Source organism: Festucalex cinctus, chromosome 4 (assembly GCF_051991245.1).
Source record: "Festucalex cinctus isolate MCC-2025b chromosome 4, RoL_Fcin_1.0, whole genome shotgun sequence".
In the NCBI taxonomy this organism is placed as follows: Eukaryota; Metazoa; Chordata; class Actinopteri; order Syngnathiformes; family Syngnathidae; genus Festucalex; species Festucalex cinctus.
The window spans coordinates 14,968,793-14,993,792 of NC_135414.1; the positions used below are offsets into that span (position 1 = coordinate 14,968,793).

The 25,000-nt window shown below is 38.7% G+C and overlaps 3 protein-coding genes across 8 annotated transcripts in view; 2 read left to right on the forward strand and 1 right to left on the reverse strand.

Annotated features, from left to right (window-relative positions):
* pacsin3 (protein kinase C and casein kinase substrate in neurons 3) overlaps nucleotides 1-231 on the reverse strand; it is a 26,835-nt gene extending 26,604 nt beyond the window's left edge. For all 4 annotated transcript variants that reach the window (XM_077519133.1, XM_077519135.1, XM_077519132.1 and 1 more), the window contains exon 1: nucleotides 1-231. This exon is cut by the window's left edge and continues 160 nt beyond it. The gene's annotated coding sequence lies outside the window, so the exon portion shown is untranslated.
* Nucleotides 1-25,000, forward strand: part of LOC144017507 (C-myc promoter-binding protein-like) — a 265,503-nt gene that overhangs the window by 104,816 nt on the left and 135,687 nt on the right. The window lies entirely within an intron of this gene.
* The window catches only part of samd4a (sterile alpha motif domain containing 4A), a 45,216-nt gene continuing 24,135 nt past the window's right edge, over nucleotides 3,920-25,000 (forward strand). For 2 of the 3 annotated variants that reach the window (XM_077519138.1, XM_077519140.1), the window contains exons 1-3: nucleotides 3,920-4,064; nucleotides 5,025-5,672; nucleotides 22,524-23,102. In XM_077519138.1, coding sequence (XP_077375264.1) covers nucleotides 5,477-5,672; nucleotides 22,524-23,102 — 775 coding nt within the window. In that variant the 5' untranslated portion in view covers nucleotides 3,920-4,064; nucleotides 5,025-5,476. The remainder of the gene's footprint in view (nucleotides 4,065-5,024; nucleotides 5,673-22,523; nucleotides 23,103-25,000) is intronic. The other variant, XM_077519139.1, reaches the window with a different exon arrangement.

Below are 25,000 nucleotides of genomic sequence, written 5' to 3' on the forward strand. Positions count from 1 at the left end.
CATGTTGACAATACTGTCCGACTTTCAGATGTTCGCGGGCTCGGTGTCTTCTCCACCTCGGTTAAAACACTCAATAGTGTTTCGCCAAAACACGTGGTATTACCTCTAAAAGTTTATGAAATCGGTTTTGAACGACTAGATAGCGAGGCGACCTCCTCCTACGATCCTGACTGGCGTCTATAATCAGAAGCTCCATTCATCCTATTATATTTTAACCCTTCACTGACTGGCCCGCGACGAGGTGCTGCCTTCGATGACCGTCGGGCAAACGGAAATTTCATCCCCAATGGTACCATACTCAACACTGTACTATACTTATGTTTAATTATTTTCATGCATTCAGACAGATAGATAGATAGATAGATAGATAGATAGATAGATAGATAGATAGATAGATAGATAGATAGATAGATAGATAGATAGATAGATAGATAGATAGATAGATAGATAGATAGATAGATAATTATTTAATTTAGTCATACACAAGGGGAATACACTTTTCAATTCGGAGTGGTCTTTTACCTGACCATGGATTTTACGTAGCTTTACACCCATCTATTGGTTTCAAGAAGCAACTGCAGAAAATGACTTCACATCCTAAATTGGGAAACGGTGGGGGATTGACGTTTCAAAATAAACAAATACATTAATAATAATAATAATAATAATAATAATAATAATAATAATAATAATAATAATAATAATAATAATAATAATAAGGGCGGCACGGTAGGCGAGTGGTTAGCACGTCCGCTTCCCAGTTCTGAGGTCTCCGGTTCGAGTCCAGGCTTGGACCTTCCTGGGTGGAGTTTGCATGTTCTCACCGTGCCCGCGTGGGTCTTCTCCGGGTACTCCGGTCTCCTCCCACATTCCAAAGACATGCATGGCAGGTTAATTGGGCGCTCCGAATTGTCCCTGGGTGTGCGTGTGAGTGTGGATGGTTGTTCGTCTCTGTGTGCCCTGCGATTGGTTGGCAACCAGCCCAGGGTGTCCCCCGCCTACTGCCCAGAGCCAGCTGAGATAGGCGCCAGCAGCCCCCACGACCCTTGTGAGGAATAAGCGGTCAAGAAAATGGATGGATGGATAATAATAATAATAAAATTAAAAAAACATTTAAATATTTGCAACTTTTTGGGAAAAGTGGTGCTGCACCACTTTTCCACCTCAATACTAATTTGCTATATGGAAGATATACATTATGTACTGTACTGTATAAGAGGATGGATGGATGGATGGATGGATGGATGGATGGATGGATGTTTTTATTTTCTTGATGATAATCAAAAAGGGCTCATAGTTATGAGCCAACCACAATGACCAAAATAAAGAGCTGGAATTGACATGCTTCTAAAATAAATAATTAATACCAGCATCATTATATAAATAAGTTAATCAAATAATGACTGTGGAAAGCTAATATAAGTAAAATTTTCTCAACATGTCAGTTGTAAACTCATGTTTATTTTAAGCATAAAGTTTTTAACATCATTATTGTTCTAAATGTTAGTTCCACACAGCTTATTAACTCGAACACTTGTGTTCTCTATTTAGTTCAATTGATTACTATCTGGCGGCACGGTGAATGACTGGTTAGCACGTCCACCTCCCAGTACTGAGGACGCAAGATCGAGTCCGGGCTTCAGCCTTCCTGGGTGGAGTTTGCGTGCTGTCCCCGTGCTTGCGTGGGTCTTCACCGGGTACTCCGGTCTTCTCCCACATTCCAAAGACATGCTTGGCAGGTTAATTGAACACTGAATTGTCCCTAGGTGTTTTTGTGAGTGTGAGTGTTTGTTCGTCTCTGTGTGCCCTGCTGATTGGATGGCAACCAGTTCAGGGTGTACCTCGCCTACTGCCAAAGCCAGCTGGGATACGCTCCAGCTCCCCTGCGAACCTTCTGAGGAATAAGCGGTTAAGAAGATGGATGGATGATTACTATATCTTGCATTGATATAGCCTATAATATGTTTTTGATATATATATATATATATATATATATATATATATATATAGCAATTTTAATATCACGATATTGCGGTAATTTACATAATCCCTAATATCCATACAGCTACAATTATGTTTTGCTAGTCAAACTTGGCCTTACTAAACCAACAAATCAGAGGACAGAAAAGCTGACTTAATTGAGGGCCAACTGTGAGGCGAATTTAAAGTCTGATTGGTTAAAGAAAGAGTCATGTAGCCTAATTATTACAATTGCATGCAACAAGTATTTTAAATAAATAAATAAATAAATAAATAAATAAATAAATAAATAAATAAATAAATAAAAATTCAATGATAGTCAGTGAAAATGTTCGGTAAAGACGTCCTTTCTGTTCCTGACCGCTTACCACTGTAGCACGCCAGATACTCACCAGCAACATATGCAACACAACGAATACTATACACCTGCACAACAACTGAATCTTTGCTGGTACAACGTGCCCCTGGTTTTCTGTGGAAACCGAAGTCTTTCTTGCATTTTCTTGTGGTGTCGTGTGGTGGTTGGCCGCCTCTCTGTCGCAGGGTCTCTGTTTCTCACTCACTCTCACTCTCTATTTTGGTGCTGCCTCGCGCTGCCAAGCCCCTGACGTCATGCTCCACTGTTAATGATTAGCATGTGGAAACTGCCTGCGCTAGCTTGTCAGCATCAAGGCACCCAAATATAGCCGGAACAAGATTGTGCATGCCTTCAAAATTAAAGCTATTCATCCTGGAAGAAAATAAATCGAAGCAGTTTATCATTAGTAAAACCTGAAATTCCGTAATTGCTGATAGGATGTTTTCCTTCACACCTGTTAACAATATCCTTGAGACTAATGCTGAGGAGCCCATAAGTGATTATGATTAAACTATAAGTTGTGTGTACATATCCAACAATGCTCCTATCCATCCATTCCTTTCCAGAACCTAACATTAACATAGCCAAACTAATAAAGGTTGATTATGTGTTGTTTACATGACAGTACTGTCTCATGCGTAGCCATCTAGTCACTCAGTCAAAATGAAGGATTTTTTATTTTTATTTTTATTTTAAATAATGAAAATCTGAGGTTATTATAAGCGGTCAAATATTAATGTCACACATACAAGAACAATGATAAATGTATATGAATTATACCTCCTTCAGTTGACTATTTGTAAGTTTTCATTGACTGGATTGGTGCATGATTTGGGCATGTCCTGTATATTACTTTGCCAACTAACGCGTGAAATAAGTGCACTGAAAAATAAAATCAGTTTTTAATTCATCATGATAAATTGGACAGCAATTTCAAAGAAATGTGCAAAATATTCAGTATGATCAGAATGACTCATTTAATCAAAAAACATTTTATGGATAATAAAACCATTACTAAAAACAACAACTGCTAAATAATAATAAAGTATCATTTAGAACAGTGACATTTTGTATTATGTGTGCTGTTGCACGATGCATAAATTAAAAATATATTTGATTAACAGTTTGCAGTCAGTCAGCTCACTGAATGATGCTGTAAGGGTCCACCATGTGCGTGTGTGTCAGAAAGCTCACTTATTTTCCAATTTGCATGAACATTTTTTTGTTTGAAGCTAATTTAAAAAAAAAAAAAAAAAAAGTGAGGGGGCTTGATCAACAAAAATTTTGCAGCATAACATTTGCTTTATACAATGAATGTGGAGTTCAATGGAAAATCTCACATTCTTGGGACTGAAATGAATTTTCAAGTCACCATGCAGTGATAATTGATCAACTCTCATTTAAAGTATTGCATTACTGATGTGCCAAAGTATTTGTGACAAATTAGATCATGAAAAAAAACAACTCAAACACACTATTTCAAAACAATTAATAGCAACTGTTTGTCTTATTTTGAAATCTTGAAGCAGATGTTGCTCGGCATATTGCCTTCAAACGACTGCTGCGCATAGAGCAGGCGCAGGCCGACCTGGAGGGAGAGACGGAGGAAAAGTTAGTCAAGATGGCAAAACCCACAGACCCGGAGTGAAGGGGCACCGCTCCCTCCAAAAGATTGCGTCTGTCGCTCGTCTTGAGACAAAGCCAGCGATGCAAACAGTACCACAAGGTAATTTTATTCACGAGTATTCCCGTCTTTACGGAGCACAGTCGTCTCTTATTTTCCGAGTGGATTGCCAATCAAATGTCTGTTTCTTTCTTCTTCTTTTTTTGAACTCATTTGATTTCATCTCCCAAAGACCTGATTTGCTTATTAAACCTGAAGTCGCAGTTAAGTGAGAACACGTTTTCTACCTGTTGACGCAGCAGGCATTTGTGAATCAGATCCTGAGTATTCGCGACTTTGCCATGTAGGATACAGTTGAATACGATTGATAACCCACAAATACTTTAAGACGAATTCGTTGAGGTAATGTTGACACTCTATCTGGACGTTGTCCTTTAATTAATCGAAGACTTCTTGCATTGAGGTATTCATCGGCTACACACAGGCACAGTCACACACACTCCCTCGGTGGTCACTCCTTGTGTGCTGATGAAGCAAAGTGACAGGTTTAGAAAGCGGCTACGAGCCTGTGGGCAGCGTCAGCTCCTCGCTCGAGCTCCTCAAAACGCGGCCACTTTTCAGCTTTCACACAAGCCACAGTACATGTTTATAAGACAAGGCCGTCATTTAAAATAAGGCAGCGGAAGTTACTCCAGCCCCTACCAGCGCGCACGTACACGCACGCACGCACACTCCTGCTTGCGTTTCGTCCCTAAACCGACCGGCGTCCTTCCTGTGGGTCATTCCGGGATGCAGCGCCGGGAGTAGCCGACAGACTGCTGTATTTTTAGGAATGGGTGGATACCAGAAGCGAAAATAATTTATTTTTGTCCCGGCAATGAATACCACGAGCTTAAACGCATGGGCGACGGCGAGGAGGCGACCTATAAATGCCCCTTTACAGCAGCTCTGTTCCAAAGTGTGCATGGCTGAAGCAACGGGACATTGGTGGGTTTTTATGGAAAGGGCAGGGCTCATATGATAAGACTGACTTAACCATTCTCCTTTAACACTTTCCTACAGGCCAGAAAGGGGTTCCTTTAAGAATATGCCAGTGATGCAGATGCTGATGAGACATATTGCCAGGTGAAAAGCTGACTCATCAAATATTGGTTCCTTGGGTGAGTAATTAGCTGAGGGCGAGTTATATCAGAGGATCACCTGCGTCCTCACTAGAGGCCAACTCTGCTCCTGAAGGAATACTTTGTGGATCAACACACGTTGGCACCAACAAGACCACTGTCTTGCTGCTGCCAAAGCTAAGAATGGCCTCCCGCAACTTCAGCTGAATCCATCCAACACTCCAAGACCCCAAGATCCTTCCTCAACTTTACCCAGAACGTCGGTGAAAAGTTTAGGGAAGTGCTCTCTGTGAGTCCCTCCTTCTTAAACCGCCCCTCCCAAACCAAAGCTGCTTTGGGAACCCCGGCAGCACCGCCGTCACCCCACCCCGCCTGCCGCCCCTCTCCCAGACCATGATGTTTCGCGATCAGGTGGGCATACTAGCCAGCTGGTTCAAAGGGTGGAATGAGTGTGAGCAGACGGTGGCTCTGCTGTCTTTGCTGAAGAGGGTGAGCCGGACCCAGGCCCGTTTCCTGCAGCTCTGCCTGGAGCACTCCCTCGCAGACTGCACGGAACTGCAAGTTCTGGAGGCAGATGCCAACAATCCAGGTAGGTCAGCCAGCTTCTCAGAAAAAAACAAAACAACTGTTGCTAGTTCCAGTGTTTTTTCCCCTCACAATATGCTTATTAATTGTATAAATGTCAATGACAAAACTAATGTTGCATCTTGTTTTGCCAGATAAAAACAATGAATTGTTAAGTGCGTTCATATCGGCATGTTACAGGTCTGTTGAAATGTTGTCACGATGTTAGTGTGTATTGTTTTGGCATTCAATATACAACCACTGTTGTGTATTAATTAAAATGTTCAGTTGGCTTATGGGGCATTCAAAAACAGGTCATTATTTGAAATGGACAGTGCAGAACATTCCCAAACATAAATTAATTATGATTCAGTTCACAAAATGGGTAAGAATGTTGATCATTGTTATCCAAAGTAAAAGCAGATGTTTGCAAACGTGTTATTTTGATTCAATACAAAGATAAACAGTCTGCTTTCGTGGACATAGTTATATTCTGCCCTCCCTGAGCAGACTGAGTTTGGCAGATAGCGAACAGTCCCTCAGTCAAGTGTTGCTGCTTTCAAGCCGTTTATTACACTCCAGTTGATGTTAACTGTAAAACTAAACACACTAAATGAAAAGAATTACACACACTGTCACACAGTGCACACTTAAATGCAACACACTTTGTATAGCTTGTTTCATAGCTAATGCATGGCCAGGGTTTTTCCTGTGTGTAAAATTCAGAGGCGGCCACCTAATTTGCTTGCCATCTCCAGCCTGAGCCTGACATCGCCCAACGCAGAGTTCCAGCAGTGTTGATTGAGCTCGGCAGGAACGAATTTTAACTGCAGTTGCAGTGTTGTGGCATTAGGGAGGCGCTATATCAACAGCAGTGCACCAGAAATTTTATTTTATTTATTTTTTAATTTATTTTATTTATTTACTTATTTATTTATTTTTTAAACTTTAATGTACCGAAGTAGAAACAGATCATGGAGCAACCATTGCACACGCCCATTTCCTGGTTGCGAGGCAGAGGTGGCGCGCTCCAGCCATCGCCAAAGTCATACAGTAGATACAATAAACATAAAACATAACAGTGAATTTGTAATGATTATAGTTTAAAAAATGGTAAAAAATTAATGGCAACTTTGTATTCATATAATCTCTAATTTCTAGTCCCTGATCGTAAAATGGCTGCTGGAGGGCGGCCCATAATGGTATTGGTCACCGCCGTGAGTACCGATACCTTTTAAAGGGATACTTGACTCATTGAATAATTTTTAACAGTGAAAAGTTCATATTTTGTCTAGAATTAATCTGATAACTTCATTATTTGTCATGCACATTTAATACCTTTAAAAACATTTTTTTTTTTTTTTTTTTACTCTTGCTGTCAACTGATGACATCACCTGTGTTGAGGAAGTAGGTAACGACCAATCATGGCTCACCTGTTTTCTGGGTTGGTCAGCAAACCGAGCCATGATTGGCCGTTGCCTACTTCCTCAGCACAGGTCATGTCATCATCAGTCGACAGCAAGTAGAAGAATTACTTTTTAATTAAATGTACGTGAAAAATAATGACGTTACCACATTAATTATAGACAAAATATTAACATTTTACTGCTGAAAATGGCTCAATGAGTCAAGGACCCCTTTAAAATAAGACTGGTATCGGTAGTCACCCATCATAGTCAGGGTGACACCACCTCTGCCTCAATTTGAGCTAGGAAAAACCATGTACCATGAAAGCTTTTCAACGTCAGCAGCACTATCCTATTGAGTGGCTTTTTCAAAGGTCACAAATAAGTACATTCACAGGGTTCACCTGCTAGCATCCTATTAATGTAAAAGAAGTCGCAAAGAATTTTGTGTTTCCACTTGTTTAATTTAGTTGTCGTCCACATACGTCTGCCAGTGAGCCACAAGGTCCTCACTGTCAGTAAAATAATTGGCCCAAAGGCCCTCCTGGGAAGATCTGGCTGAGTTTTGTTGCACCAGACTGCAGCGTGGCCATGGAAACGAACCTTGGTAACTTGCGTGTCTCATGAAAAACTGAAGTGTTACTGTTGCTGCTGTGGAGAGCTGGTGTCGTACCTATGGCAACATCTGCACTACACATCTGCTGGTTCACACAGTGTTTCAGTAGAAAGCAGGCATTACTTGGGTGACGTAACATGATAATGTCCCCTGTCCACACAGCAAGCAAATGAAGCAAATGTACTTAACGAACGACATGGAGAGAAACACGGATAAGAGCCACTCTTAATTTTACATGAATCTGAATGGCTCTTTGTGCAAAACGTTTATGGTGTTAGTGGAAAGAGTGCATGAATAAAAATTAGCTTTGTGAGATTGACAGCACTGGTTTGTTGGAAATGACACACGAAAAGGCTTGTGAAGTTGAGTGTTCACTCCAGCTGTGGTATTTGGAGACTGATTCTTACGTCCGTGGTCATGGAGACACTTGTTACTCAGTTGGTTTTATGAGGAACAGAGGTTAACTGGTTCTAAGTAACATGCATGACAGGTCTATCAATTGAGTACAATATTTTGTCATAGTTGCTAGAAAATAGTTTCATCCATTTTTTTCCTATAGCAATCACAAGCGGAGAAAAGTAAGCGCCTGATTCACACACAGTCATTAGTACTACTACTAACTGGCAGTTTAGTGTCTTTTTCAAGGATGCTTTGTCAGGACTGGATGTTGGGGATAGTCCATAATCAGAATCAATTGGTAGTTTAGTATGTTGCTCAAAAACGCCTCGTTACGACTAAGGGGAAACAGTGAGTCGAATCGAGCAATACCACCACATCATTTAAAAAATATTTCATACAACAGCAAGTCACACTGAACTAGAATGGTCCCTTTTGGACTGTGCTGCTTGTGGTGTCTTTTACTTAAATTGAATCAGCAAAATATGTGGTAATCAGTTGGTTGTAGTTAATGAGACACACCAATATTATTTCAGAATTAATGCCTATTTGGTTGGAGGGTTATTTGAGTATGTATTAGTAGTATTTGGTATGTTGTAGTCACTACTTTGACTGTTGTTGTGGGCTGATCAATTATTTTACTTATTAATTGCATCAGTACTAAAATACTAAAAAAATATGTAAAAAATATTCAGAAAAACAGGGGGGAAAACATTATTCAAAAAACAGGAAAAAAAAGATGTTCCAAAAAAAAGAGCACCAACTTTTGTTTTTTGGAGTATTATTTTTTTTTTTACCTCTGAACTCCAAGTGACTTGTTGCAGAACACTGACCTGTACATATGACTGGATAGCCGATAGCCCATACACGCCAGCGCAAGCCGTTGAAGTCACAGGGCGGCCATCTTGTTACTCCCACTTCGCGAGCAGACTACCGTATATACTATAAGGTACCGATGAGACATACACAGCTCGTAGGCAGTTAATATAAGGCCGGTGGGGGGGTTGTGCCGGCTTAATTTTGACTTCAACATCGTATTATTACTTAATATTGGGAAAACCAGAAAAAAATAAAAAGGTTACGACGCAAATGTAATACTGTACATAAAAAACTTATCCATCCATCCATTTTCTTAACTGCTTGCTCCTCACAAGGGTCTCAGGGGTTGTTGGAGCCTATCCCATTTGGCATAGGGCAGTAGGCAGGGTCCACCCTGAGATGGTTGCCAGCCAATTGCAGAGCAAAAAACGTATTATTATTATTATTATTATTATTATTAATATTAATAACAAGTTTAATGAAAGTCTATAACGGCCCTTTATGATTTTGGCTTTTTGACACGAGTACATTTTTTGCTCTCTTGCATGTACTGTTAAGAGTAAGTATCCAAAATACCAAATACTTCCAGAATACAGCGCAACTATGTTTAATGTAATTCAAACCACCATGAGGCTAAATCAGTGCGAGCCCTGCATGACAGTCATATGTTGGGCTGATGGAAGACAAATGTGACCCACCCAAATCTGGACGTCACAGTAAAAAGAGCAGACTTTGGACTGAAATGTGAATCACTAGATGGGATCAAGACTCTTAAGTATTTTCTTCCTAATATATCATTTGGTAAAAGTCATGGAACATATGAAAAAAGGTCTCCAGCAACATTTATTTGTGGTGAATTTTAGCTGTGTTAAGCTTGTAAAGTAAAATAATATTATTATTATTATTATTATTATTATTATTATTAAGAGTGGGAACAGACTTAGGAATAAGAAGTTGCCATTTTTCCAAAATAAAGCAGTTGGCAGAGGACAAACATGTAAAAGACTTTTTTTTTTTTTTTTTTTTTTTTCTCCCCCCCTTTTTCTGCGGGCCAGTACCAATACATCACCTGGAGGTTCCGGACCCCTGCATTAGGATACTAAATAGAGCCCTTTAAACGCACACTGCCAACTTTCCCACAACCTTTGCTATGTAGTACATGGATACAATCTGTTCATTCAGCAGTTTTGGAGTCAAAGTTTATGATCAAACATACTGCTCTGCTCTCAAGCACATCTACAGTAGCTACCAGTATCAGTATTTCTATATACATACTGGGTTTATCTTGACAAAGTGCACAAAGAGATAAATAATCCTGATATAGAAATTCTTGCTGACCGGTTAAGGGTTAAACTGCAACTGAAAGTCTTGAGCTGAGTGGAAAAGCGCAACTATTTGGAAAGCAGTGTACAAATGAATGGAATCCTCAGTGGCCTACTTCTCAGCGACTGAGAAGCTTCCTTGTTTCGTGAACCACAGATTGTCATAACTGGTAGATATTCCACATATCAGCTTTGTTTCATTTCATAAGAGGGCACAAATGCATGTGTCGCTTAATTTTTCAATTCAGGCCTTAATTTTAAAAGGTTAACACATAAGAACATAGTCGTCGTGACTACAATTCCATTAACGAAGGCCATAGAAAAAAAAACCTTGAAACTGACAACACATTTTGGCAAAATTGACAAGCCACAAAGCTTCTGGGAAAATATCCTCTGGACAGATGTGAGTATTTTGGCGCAGAAACAACGGCTCTAGCTTTACAGGCCACCGTTGAAGCATACAAAGAAAAGAAGACTTTGAAACATGGAGGAAGCACATTTATGTTCTGGAGATGCTTTTCTACATCTGGCACACTCTTGAATCTTTGTAGGTTATAATGAAACTGAAAATAACATCGCAATGCCTAAGAGCTCGGCTTGCAAAGTAAACATCACATGAGCAAAATGGCCGCCTCTTGAGCAAGGTTATTTTAGTTCAAGAAAACTAAAAGTAAAATTCAGAAAACAATTTTGTTAACTAAATAAAATAAAAATGAAAATGCTTTTTAAAAAACGAAAACTAACTGGAACTACATTTAATTTTTCACAAAACTAACTAAAACTATAATTATAGCGAAAATGTCCTTCGTTTTAGTCTTTGGTAATTAATTTAATACATGAGCCTTGGGGGATGATTTTAAATATGATTTTAATTATGTTTATTTTGGTACTAACCAGAATAAAGACATTTGAAAGTGTATCTCACACACAAGTGATGTCATCTAGCAGCAGCCAATAGAAAAGCACCTTCAAATGACGTCGCTCTGAGGCAACAATTTTGCATTCTTGACTTTTGGCTCCAATGGCTCAGCTCGCCTGCTTTTTAATTTAACTCAGCCGAAATACAACGCTAGGTAAGAAATGTGTTACTTTTTTTTTTTCATTTTAGCATGGTGTTTATTAAATACTGGGCACAAGTAATACACACACAAAAAAAAAATAATACACACAACTACAACTACAACTAAAACTAAGCATTCTTTTTTTCTTTTTCTTTTTTTAAATAAAACGAATAAAAACTCAACAGAACCACCCTGAAAACTAATTAAAACAAACCAAATAAAAAAGTCAATAACCCAAAACCAAATAAAAACTAAAATGAAAATTCCCAAACTATAATAACCCTGCTCCTGAGATGGATAAAAACGTGTGGATTTTCCATCTTAATTCATATTCCACAAACATCACATTAATCAGACTAGTGTTGGTTCATAGAACATATTTTAAAAGGGGCTATTGCTATTTTGTGGATTTTCCATGTTTAATTGTCTGTCTTCAATCACAAAATGGTTAGTAACCATTTTGTTAAAATTAATTAATCCCCAACATTGTACTGTAACCATTGTTTACTGTACAATGTTGGGGATACTGTCTAGGAATGTGGGAAAGTCTGAGGGCTGTTAGACTCAAGGGCTCAGCAAGAGTGTGACGAGTGTATTCTAAACTTAAGGTGGGAAAATACATAGTGGAAAAGAAAAGCTGATTCCGCCTTCAGTTGAGTGTCTCCAGAGGTATGCTGCAGTGTCAAAGGCAGGACAATGAAAGTCAGAGTAGGTGGGGCAAAGAATGGGAAAGATGACGTCAGTATGATACCATTTTTAGCTTCTTTTTTTTTTAAGCTGAAAGCAAGATTTTCAATATTGTCATTTTCTTACATTTCAGTATTAAATATTGCAGAATCTTAGTTGATCTTTTTACGTAACAGTGATTACATGTGGTGAATGCTGTGATTATCCTTATATTACTGTAAAATTTTAAAGCTATTTTTTATGTATTATTGGCAGTACAGTTCTGTTCCATAATGCACCATTTATAAAGGGTCCTGATCCTGAAATATCTGACCTAAACCTTCCTACTTTCAGTACCTCTGCATTGGAGTGCTGGTCGTAATGGTACTCTTGTGTGAGTTCTGGTTCTATACACGCTGTTCGTTGATTGGTCCACAGAACATTTGTGCTGTATGCTTTACTTCCTTATTTAAAGAGGTCGCATACGAGAGAAAAACTCTTCTCTCTTTTGGACACCAAACTATTTCATAGCACCCACGCATGAGCAAACAGTTTATTTCTGGAAATTGACAGCAAGTTCTGTGAACTCATACTGAACCTCAGGAATGGGGACAGACAGCCTGCCAAAACGACCAGAGGGGAAAATGAAATAAGGCCTGTCTCTTTCTTGCTCTTTCTACACTAAAGGACCTTTTTGTCAGTTGTGTATGTATAGAGGGGAAAATGAGCTTGGCTACTGTTGGTACTGGTGGAAATTGATGCTTGATGCTTCAAAGATGTGCATGTAGTGAGGGACTGAGGGCAAAAGAGATGTGGGAAAGGTGTCATTTATGACAGGAATTTCGGATGCGATTATGCAATCAAGGCCATTGGTATCTTTATGGCTAACTCAGCTGAGATTGGGCAAGAAGCAGGTTAAACCCATTTCGATTGAGCTTTTTAAAGGAAATATATTGTGCTTTTTTTTTTTTTTCCTGTTTGAAGCAGTTCTGAAGTCTGCTAAGAAAATGTGTTGTGATTCTTTGGTCAAAATACACTGTACGCAATATTTGCAACACTTGTCTGAACAAGCATTTTTACAACACTGGTTGAAGTGTGAGTTGTACACACATCTATGGAATAGATGCTGAGATTGAATGTCAGAGGGTAAAAACAGGTGAAGGACACCAGTCTGTGTCATAGATGACCAGACATTCAGCGTTTCCCCATATAGACTATATATGACCCCAGCCCTTCCCCACTGCGCTAGTAGGCAGTTGTTGATAATATTACCACCAACTAGGGCTGCACAATATATCGAAAAAATATCGATATCGCGATATTGGCCCTTGCAATATGCATATCGCAAAGGCACGCAATAAGTTTTATATGGAATTTTTTGCTTTTTATATGAATTTGACCACTCAGATGCTAACTAAAATGTGCATCGCCATTCAATAGTTGAAAATTATCAAGACATAATTACACTTAATTAACTAAGCTTACATGAAGGTTGCTTATTTTCCCCCATGAAAAATGTTTTTCTTTCATTAGGTAATAAAAATGTAATTTCTTTAGGTAAATGTTAAATATCGCAACAATATCGATATCGCTATGTTCAGCAAGTGTATCGCATATCGCATGTTTTTCCAATATCGTGCAGCCCTACCACCAACTCCTTAATATTAGCCGCAAATCCCAACCAAGTAAGTAAGTAATGCACATTCCTTTGTTTGAGGCTTATGGAGCTGTCCAATCTCAACTGCAGGAACAAATAGCTCTGCCTATTGCAGAAGTTTTGGTAAAATGCTGCTATCAAACACGCACTTATGTGAAGTTGTCATATACTGAATAGTACCAGTTTGGAGATGCATTGGTTGGCATCTATAAATGACTCCAATGAGATACCATTTGTAATGAATACATACAGTGTATATTAATCATTATTGCGTAGGACAAGAAGTACAACTCCATCAGGATTTGTTACAGAATAGCGCTAATGGAATGTTTCCATGAGACACTATAGAGTTAAAATAAAAATAGCAACTCGTTTAAAGCCAAACGGCTAAACCTTATTCAAAAATGTTTGTTGTGTATTTTAGTTATGTTATGAGTTAGTCCAGTCAGTGTAGTGGTCACCCGAGAAGTGGAGTGGGTGTTATCTCAACTTCTCAATTTCACTTTATTTATTTATTTATTTATTTGTTTTGTTTGTTTGTTTGTTTGTTTGTTTTTTACAAACCTCCAGTTTTAGAAATAGCAACATGTAAAAAAAAAAATGTTCTTTGTACTTGCTCACAATAATAAAATCATTACCAATTGAGAACTCAACACGGACCAGAAATGGCATTTACCTTCTCTCATTTTGACAGTGCTAGATTCAATATAAAATGCCTAAGTTCTTTTAACTCCTAGGTGGTACTATTTCGAAACGGGTGGCTCGTTACTTTGCTTGGTTTGATGCATTGTATTTGTCTACAGTACATCCTTCATTTTCACAACCACTGAGAGCAGGCAAAAGGGCTATTGTCAATTTGACAATTTCTTCGAAGAAAGCTAAGCTACTCTAGCCCACCCTTGGCAGAATTGAGGTTCGTTTACATTCCCAGCATAGCTGCCACTTTAAGTCTCACAGGTAGACCGCAACTCAACTGTTCTTCCTTCATCCCCACTGTGCTCGATCAAGTCTTCCAGCACTAGTAATTTCTGTAGCAGGAGAGCACAGTGGATGTTGACGATATACTTAAGAGGAAATGGGAAGTGTGGGGAGGAGTAAGGCATAGAAAAGAATTGTTCTCCATTCAACAGCCTTGTCCTACAAGGAAACTTCCATGACTGCTACAAAACAAATCAGAAATGAATAAATATAATACAAACTTATCTTATCTTAAAATGTCCAAATGTGGTTCCAAATTAATCTGTGCACATTTGAAAAATATCAGCTAGGATATATTGACAAAAGGTCCTTCAGTTCGTCAATGGCGAAATGCCCATTTTAATGATGAATACTCGTTGATGGATGCCTGCTTCGAATGACGGAAACATTGACGGACACCCATTTTGCTGAGAAATGACGGATTGACGATTACAATGTGGTTCGGCTCAAAATATTGACAGATTGACGGGGTCCCGACTGTTGATGATTGCCAAATAACGGATACGCAACCAAATTAATTGACGTGCCCACCTCTGGAAATAACTGGTGTATGAGTGAGAAAACACTGACTCAACTGACTCCATAATATACTATAGGAACATAATCAGCCCAGACAAATTAATCAGTAAACACACTATTAATTTTGACCGCAGGTGATCCTTCAGCTCGTTACATTAAAGGTAGCACAGGTTGCACTTATTAGGTGTCTTATGCCTTGTGAGGGTCAGAAAGGCCCGGTCAGACACTTGAAGAATGACATTTAAGATTTACTTGGTTGTCAGACTTGAAGAAGTGGGCAGGTGCTCTCGAGACAGTTATTTTTGTATGCGACATTAATAAGGCAATTTTCCATATTTCGATTCTAGCACACTTCTCAGGCTAAGTCATTTTAACAGGATGCTGCCGTGAACAGTAGCTGTGATGATGTCTTTCCTTTTCCTGTCGAAGAGAAACACAAATATTTTGTCTCCGGCAGGTGCTTCCCACTTTGGGGTAAGAAAAAGAGCAACCCTTTAAGGCACATATGGTCACACTTTGCCCAGAATACATACTCTTCATCATTCCAAAAAATGTTCCCTCAAAAACATATACATACCCTCAAACTAATAATTTGTTGCAGCAGCTTTTTATAGCAGTACTGAACAGCATTTTCAGAGACTCAGTACTGATAAGCGTTGTGGGAAGATTTCTTTTTAACAAAGAGTAGCTAGCTAACTTTATTTTTTTTTAAACATACTTTGTAGCAGACTGGTTGTTGCTCGCTGTCTGTGAACCATAATCAATTCCAAGTGACTGACAAAGTCATGCCTCTTCGTTATTGCGGCTCTCTGTATACTCTTTTGGAATTATGGCTCAATTGTTCAACCTTGGTTTCATTGGACCAGAACACATTCTCCCACAAGATCTCGGACTTTGTACAATAAAGACATATTCCTCTCAAATATTGTTCACAAATTAGTGCACTTCTCCTTTTCCGACATAATCCTGACCTGACTTGCCCGAGTCACAGGTGTAGCATATCAAGATTCTAATTAGACAGCATGATTATTGCACAGGGTTGGTCTAAGGCTTAGACCATTCTGAAATATTTTACTGTATTGGAGGAGGGGAAGGGTGCCTCAGAGGCCAGAAAACCCAGTCAGTGCACATTTTAATGTTGTTTATATTTTTTGTTTAGTACTTTTGTTCGCGTAAACAGTGGAAGGTTGACTGAGCTAGCTTCATTACAATTGATGGTTTCAAAATGCTCAGTATTCCAGCATGTGGACAGTTGATTGAAATCAGTCTATCGTCCAAGAAGCCACATCATTACTGGATGTACAGAAGAGTCATGAAATCACCTGCTGACAAACTGCCTGACAATTTGATAGTCTGTTACCTTTTATTCAACATCACCTGTCTGTCATGTCTGACATACTGGTCAATTAGATGGACATTTACAGATCTCTCTTTGAGTTCTTCCATCTTAATGTCACTATTCCAGTCCACTGTTTTTCTTTTTATTAATAATAATTCAGCAACATAGACTACTGTAAAGATTCTCCCTACAGCTTTCATTGTGATTTCATTTTGTATAATTACTGTAGATCTGTGTCTTACGCCTTTACCTTATGATGTCTGTTCTTCTGACTATGTTGATTTTGTAATTGTGGAGTGTAATAATTGAAATTGTAATTGAATTTTGATTTAATTGCACAGCCCTGCCTTGAATTGATCCAAAGCGCAGAACTTTCTTTGAAAAATGGCAGTCTCCATCATTTTAACACCGGTTGCCAACATCACGTTCAATCTGTGTCTGAGTGAACACGCAATTTAGCGCCCACTATTGGGTCAAAGTAAATCAAAGCGAAAAGCCTGATGGGAATTCCTCATCAGTGTTTCGTGATCAAGGCTATTGATAATGATATTGTTGCTCCATTAGCACCTTGTGCTGTTGAGACCCATCTTATCTGTTGGTCATTTTGTGTGTATGCGCGTGTGTTAGTAAGTTCAGCTGTGGGTCCGTTAGGAATCGTTGCATTCTTCAGCAACAGGCTCTGTGGTATGCCAGCACATTCCCCACTGCTGAGCTGGAGAATCCACTCGGAAAGCAGCAGCGGGAACTTTTTCTTTCTATCTCCTCCCACCCTCTACAACTCTCTTCCACTTCTCCTTAAGTCACGCTCACCAGTCTTTTTTTTTTTTTTTTTTTTTTTCTGCTTCCCCAACATCCTTTAATTTATATTTTTGGAATTCATTGGCTTTGTCTGACCATACAGTATATTGTTTTTATAAAAGTGTATTCCAGGACATTAAAGAGCGCAAATTAATCGTTTAAGTTACTCTTTCCTAAATTAAGCCTGAGGTTTCTTATTGTTGGTTGGAAAATGGAACTAGCTGTTTCGGATGTGGTGTTGAATCAACAATGGCTCGAAAGAGTAGCCGGCAGTCGGACCAAGTCAGCCACTCGCATGTTTGTTTTGCTAACAGGAGAGTCGCAGGACAGAGTTTAGAGGACACGCATACTGATTTGTTAGACATTTCCATGGGCTGCATGTATTTCCAGACCTTTCCCAGTTGCTAAAATTAAACTAAACTTCTTAAAATGTCAACACTCCAAACCCACCTTATTCTCATGATTTTTCTCTCTCAAGCATGCGAAGTATCCATCATCCAATTCCGAACATATTTTTACGATTGTGCTCTACTCTGTTGAAAACATGAATATTGACTTATTAGTTTACTATCTGCATTTGCTTTGTGCATATAATGCGCCATCTATATTTAGGTAGAAAGCTAACGTGTCTAGGAATCTCTACAAGTTTGTACATGTGTGCTGTATGTTTGGGTTGTTTTTGTTTACATGTAACAAATGTGCAAAAATAATCACGTTGTCTCCACCACGTCTGTCATTTGTGTCTTGTGATCAGATTGTAAAAAGGACTGACTCTTCAAAGCAAGGTCAAACTAAGGTCTGGTCTACACATGCTGCTCCCTCATTTATTTGTCCAATATAGCATATTATTCCAGTTACTTTGATATGAATATTATTATTTTTTTAATCACACGTGTTTTTTGTTTGTTTGTTTGTTTGTTTGTTTTTTAAGAAAGTTGATGCATCCATCCATTTTCTCTTGCTCGCTTGCTCCTCACAAGGGACACGAATTGTGTCATGAAGGGTGGATTGAATTCTCTAACCCAGACACTTACATAGCACAGACAAACTGTAACCGTTTGTCTCTCTTTCCATGTGTAATGATCAAAAACCTTCCCGTCAGTTGTAAAAATGCCTTACCTCTGCGTCATCCTCTCACAGACATTTTGGGAATCATTATTATTTTTCCGACACCATCACTCAACTGGAAATGTGGCCTTGAACATATTTAAAAGAGTCATATTGTTTTGAAGACTTTACAGGCCACATACTGTACAGCAGGCAGGATTTTTCCCCCCTCATGACTTGGCTTTATTTGTGCCCAAGAGAGGGTCAGAGTGTAATATCAGGTCAGAATGGCACACAGAGTTCACCGCTTTGCATTGTCCATAATGATATGCGGTTTGTGCCTAGAACAAATGGCTCCCTCTGTCTGTGTTTCAGTGTTTTCTTCTCAGTCATGCTCCTGTGATTCATCAGTTCCGAGCAGGCTCCTTTCTCTCTCTACCTTGCACAGAGCAAACCACATAATTTGTCTGGTGGAATTACCTTAATATGAGTCTTCCCTCTTCGAGTTGTGCTGTTTTCTCTGTCAGTTTCAAGGAGCAGCTGATTGGTGTTCTCGTATACTGCATGTGTTTTGTCTCTTGACAAAAAAATGATTTTGACATTGAATCATTTTCTTACAGTGTAGTGGCATCATGAGGTGAGTGAGTTTTTAGGGATGAGCGCTGAGTTATGCTTCTCACTTGCATTGTCATAACATGGCCACACCTCATTTCTCTTTCTCCACAAGTTAACACTTTCCCCTCTCGGGTCGGGGTGTGATCATACATTCTTCAAATGGAAGGAAGTGAAGAATTTGCCATGTACTGAACACTGCTTCATTCTGGTGACTTAGAAAGTTAATAATGCTTGTTGCAGTTGAATCAGAATTATTAATACTTCCACTTGTGGTTGTGTTGATTTGTTGTTGAATCTGACTTGTACTTTTGCATATTTAGCGAATGATCACTCTGTCATTTTCCTCTCTATACCTTAAGCCACTTGCCATGCTAAATATAATTTGGTCAGTTTGTGTAAGTGGGAACTCAGTGTTTTTGTTTTTTTTTCCCTTCATCTTTTGACCTATAGACGCAGTCCTCACTCATCTAGTGGTGAGGCGCACAGATGGGCTTTTTGCAGTGAAGGCAGTTGCTCCAAGGGGAACTCCTTGGCCTTTCAACCTCTGTGGGATAGGTCAATGAGCAGGGATTCACATAAGCGGTATGCTAGCAAGTTTGTGGACTGGAAATTGAATATTGCGCTCCAGTTCATCTCTGTCACTGCGCTTTTGGACACTAAACGCTTATGGACTGCTCTGCCCTTAGAAGACATATTTCATGTACAGTATTACTTGTTTTGTTTTTATTTTGAAGTTGACACTCGCTATGAGTTGCATAGTAGAACAACCATTGTGGTGGCTGGTGGCTTTTGCACGACACAGGCAGCGTTAAGGTCTTTGCAGTAGCAGCGCCGCTTACACCCGCACCTGACATCAAAATGGCAAGTAAGAGAAAGGTGGACACTGAAAATCGATGATTTAAATGACGAATGGACCAACAAAACTAATGTTTCTTTCCTCCTTTACGTAACAGCAAAAGGCAATGGCACTTTGTATTGTGAACATTTGAACCAAAACAAGACTTTTTTTTTTTTTTTTTTTTTTTTTTTTTTTTTTTTTTGTTCGCCCGTCGAGTAAATTGTCTTAGTTATGCAAAATTTGATTTGCATACATTCTTTGATGACGGTGTCTCTGTTAAAAGGATTTACTAGTTACATGAGAATGATTTGCTAAACTTGAGGTGTACAGGTTCCTTTTTTCATCTTTGAAAAGTTTCACGTATAGATGACAATTTTGTCAAAACTACTACTTACTTGAAGCTGAAAAATCAATTCACATTGAAATTTGAATCACAGTGCAATGCCAAACACGCATGCGCACGCACACGCCCACACACACAATAATGAAGCACATGTTTAATAGTAAATGCTTCTAAACATGAAGTCATGACTGTTTTGCTATTTTTTCTTTCAGTCACTTCCCGCTAAAACGTATCTATTTGCCAACTATAAATTTCCTTTACTGCAAAATCTCAAAATGGTGGAGGTTTGCGCTATGCTAAGTGCTCTCATACTGTTAATGTTTTCCAGTCATTCGGAAATAAACAATAAAATTGTGTTCTCAACTTGGACCAAGGCTTGCTTCATTCAAAGGAATGAAGCATTACATCATCACTGGAGTCGGTGTCGTTCCTCCCTTTTCTCATCATCCCACTCAAACATAGTCAAAATTCCACTTTTGAAAGAATGACAATTTAATGTTAAAGGCACATAAGTAGAATCATTTTACAGGGTTAAAAGTTCAACTATACGTAATGTATGCATTGATTTCTCCTCCTTGGAAAATAGATGAGTAATAGTTTCTGTGGCTTTTGGAGGGACATTTCCAAAGTCAATTCAATTAAAACTTGAATTGCCTCAATTTCTACATTCTCAGACTCAGTATGATTATGTTTGGAAACACATATCCTGTAGTATGTCTTCATTCACATGATTTTCATATCAAACATTTTCTAAAATCCAAGACAGACTGCCTGCCTTCATAAGAACTGTGGGGTCCAAGTAACAGAACAAGAGTAGCTGAGTTTTCAAACCAGAGTTGTTGTTGTGTTTTTTTTTTGTTTTTTTTGTTTTTTAAATCGTTCTGTTGAAGTCTTATTCCAAAATGATTTGGTCCGTAAACCCTGCCCATCTCTCAAGAGTCAAAATGAATGTGAACCTTGTTTGGAAGGCTTCAGCACATGAGGGTTTCCATGTGCCTCATCGGTGCTGCAGCTGTCCATTCAGCAGGACAGAGTGAGCTGTGTTACCACAAAGCAGACCATAACTTGAGGATATCTTTGGACATAGTGGCAGATGTATTTTCTAGTTTCACCTCATACGTCAAATAGAGACAAGACCATTAGGGGTGAGAATGACAGCAGTGTGTGCATATTTATGCAGTTACATGTCTCCCAAACTGGAAGTATGGTTGTGTCACGGTTTTATTTTTATTTTTTTTAGGGCTTCCCAAAACTCTTGCCCTGACTTTTTTTTTTTTTTTTTTTTTTTTTTTTTAATCTATAGCGCTTGTCCAGTATCAAGGCCCACGCCTCACGGCCTTCTGACAAAGACAACAATAGCTCAATGACCTTTCAAAATTATGAATAGCACAGTCTCCTTTTGCAGAATACGTGGAGCAAGAATTTAAACAGCAAAATAAAAGGATGACAGTGCATGACGGTGAAGTCATCTGTCATCGTTTCATTTATTTTTAGATGTTCTTACAACTTGCAGTAGCATCATCTGATATACTGAAACATTAGATTATATCCAATATTGGTGTCAGGAGTCAGGGAGGTGATATTTTTGCCTGTTTGTTTGTATGTTTGTTTACCAGCTGCATATCTTGAAATCTAATGGCACAATTTCTACATAACTGCGAAGACAGATATGAGAAAGAAGGCAACAGATTGAATTAGCGATAGCATAATGGAATTTTTAATTTCTCATTCTTAAATAACCATTTCATGGGTGATAGCTGCTGGCCGTAGTTGTTTAGCAGTTTTTAACCATTTCTTAATGCAACAAATAAAACAGAAGAAAATAAATACAAACAAAACTTGGGTTGGTGCGTGTGTTTTATTTGTAAGTTTATTTACTGTTTTTTTTTTTTATAACTGGAAGTCAACCTTAAACATTTTTTGAATATATGTTATATGTGACCTCACTAGTCTAAACATAACATTTTGATTAATATTACATTGGTGAAGTGTGAGTTATGAAACAAAATCCAGCCCTTTTTATCCATCTCAGGGGTTGGCCATTTTCCCACTTGTTGTCCAGTGAAAATGACATCACAGTTACTCATAGTCTCAGGTAACAACCAATCAGAGCTCAGCTTCAGAGAACAGGTGAACTCTGATTGGTTGTTGCCTGAGCCGAGCAACTGTGATGTCATCTTCAGTTGACAGCAAGTGGCAAAATGGCCGCCCCGTGTGATGGATAAAAATGTCTGGCTTTTGCTGCTCAACTCATATTACAATAACACAATATTAACCAGAATACCATATTTAGAACATATTGTGAAAAAAAAAGGTTGACTTCCACTTTCACAATGCTTTTATTATTATTATTATTATTATTATTATTATTTCTGTTTGTTTATTTGTATTTATTTTTTTACAATTATAAATGTGCGTGCCAATCTTTTGTTTCTCCTATGCTGTCTTCCTACAGAGGTTATCAGCCAATGGCAAAGCGAGCCAAAAGAACGTGTCATCTCACTAGTCCTCACCCATTTGCCACTGCTCAAACCAGGCAATGTGGAAGCCAAGGGCGAGTACATGCGCCTACTACCACGCATCCTTGCGCACACAATTGAACATGGCCGCCACCTGGAAGAGTCTCGCCAACTCTTATCCTATGCCCTCATCCACCCTGCCACCTCCCTGGAGGACCGCGCCGCGTTGGCCCTGTGGCTCAACCACCTGGAGGAGAGGGCCGCTGCCACGGGAGACTCACTCGAAAGGCCGTCGCCTGCCGGACCGCATCACCATCAGTCCACTCCTCCGTCGACCCTTACATCATCGGGATCCTCCACCAACAGTTCTTCTTCTGGTAACTTATATGGTCTGCATCACCACCAACGCTACGGCTCAGACGATCGCCTCAACGGGTGGCAAAGTAGCAGAGATTCGGGGCTGGGAAGAAGCTGGCAGCAGCAGGGCTGTGAGAACGGACATCTGCCTCTCTACCCATCATCCTCTGTACCAGCAACCATCAACACGTTAGGAACTGGTGGAGGTGGAAATGCTGGTAAGCCATCTTAAATTTATGTTCTGTTTTTGCTTGTCGTTTCTGGTTTGGATCTTACATTGAGTGCAAGACCAAGCTCAACAAATATTTCCGATATCAAGTAAATATAAACAAACTCTCCCCCCAAATTGAACACAATCTATTTTATTTTTAAAATATATAATTAGTACAGAACAAATGTGTATCATGTTAGGTTTCAATAAATAATGAATTCATTTAATAAATGAATTACAGCTTTAAAATGATTAGAAAAAAAATATTGGTAAATAAAACACTATTTTTCCCAATGAACACAACTTATTTTATTTTTAAATAAACCTCTATGTGATACAGAAGAAATGTGTATCGGGTTAAATTTAAATAAATAATAAATAAATTCATTTAGTAAATAAATTACACCTCTAAAATTATCTTTTTCAAATGTAAAAATAAAATAAAAATAAATATATGTGGTACAGAAGAAATGTGTATCATGTTGGGTTTCAATAAATAATAAATGAATTCAATAAATAAATTACAGCTTTAAAATGATTTTTAATCAGAATTTTGGTAAATAAACAGTTTCCCCCCATTGAACACAATTCATTTTATTTTAAAATAAATATATATATTTGGTATAGAAGAAAGGTGTATCATGTTTAAGTGTCAATACATAAATGTCGTTCTTCTGCTTTATTTCTTCTTAGTACCACAGTGTCCCATCACTAGTGAGCTATTTATAAAACAAACCTTTAGGCTATTAATGTTGCCCTTAGGGCCAATTAGTACCCATTGGCACCATTTTTAAATTTTATGTTTTCAATTTTTTTTTTTAGGACAATGCACATTAATCAGAACAAAACACTTTTTTTCTGGCTCCCTCCCTTCTCCTCTCCATCTGCTCAGCAAGAAGGAGAAATTAAAGTTAAGTTGGGAGTGATTAACTTTAAAGAGGCACTGTTTACTCAACTTTGGAGGCAGCCAATCATGTTGTACCCTACCTAGATGGCCCCTCAAAAGAGAAAATAGCTCATTTTTGGTGACAATCAGCATTAGGGGTTATTGAAACCATGAGTTTTTAAAACCACGACAAACCGTCAATACGGTAATCGACCCATGCAAAGTTCACTGTGGTGCAGCAATGGACTTTTTTTTTTTTTTTTTCCACCATTTTAATTTGTGCCGATAAACAACAAGGCCAACAGTGGATGTTTTGATGCAAGCACCTCAAAATTAAGGCTCAAGTAGTTTAACACTGATGCACAGAAATGTTATTCTGAATTTAAATAATTGGTAGCCCTTTTGCACTTGGTGTACATAAATGTCAGCTGCATACTGAGCATTTGCGTTTAAACGTCACTGATTCAGTCATGTCACTCACTGTGTAAAAACTTGCCCAACGTTATAGGTGGATTTCGGTAGTACCGATGGAAGTGTCTGTCAGTCCGTCACTGGAAAAACTCCTATTTTGCTGGTGAACCCCCTGGAAACTTTGAAACAGTGACGTTTTTTTACTGACGGTCCTAAAATAGCACTGACGAACTGTAATTGAGCAAGATGGAAGTACGGTTAAAATGACGACTGATGGACTGGGTCGGTTTGAAATAATGACGGCCTGACGATAAATGACGGGTAGCCTGACCGGTGTCGAATAATAGACTGGCAATACTGACGCGCAAACCTCTGGTTTTGTCAATATGGTCATCAATATTGTGTTACCCTTGGTCTTTATGTTGCGTTTAGTCAAACCTTTGCGTACTGTAAGTAACCACAGCGGGCGTGTGATATGAAACAACGCAGTTAAAAGGCTGGCCTTTTGAAACTGAGCATAACTATGGTCAGAGCAGGATATTTCCAGACAAGAATGCAAGGGCTCTGTGTTTTTTTTTTTTCTTGCTGGGACATGAAAGAAACAGCTG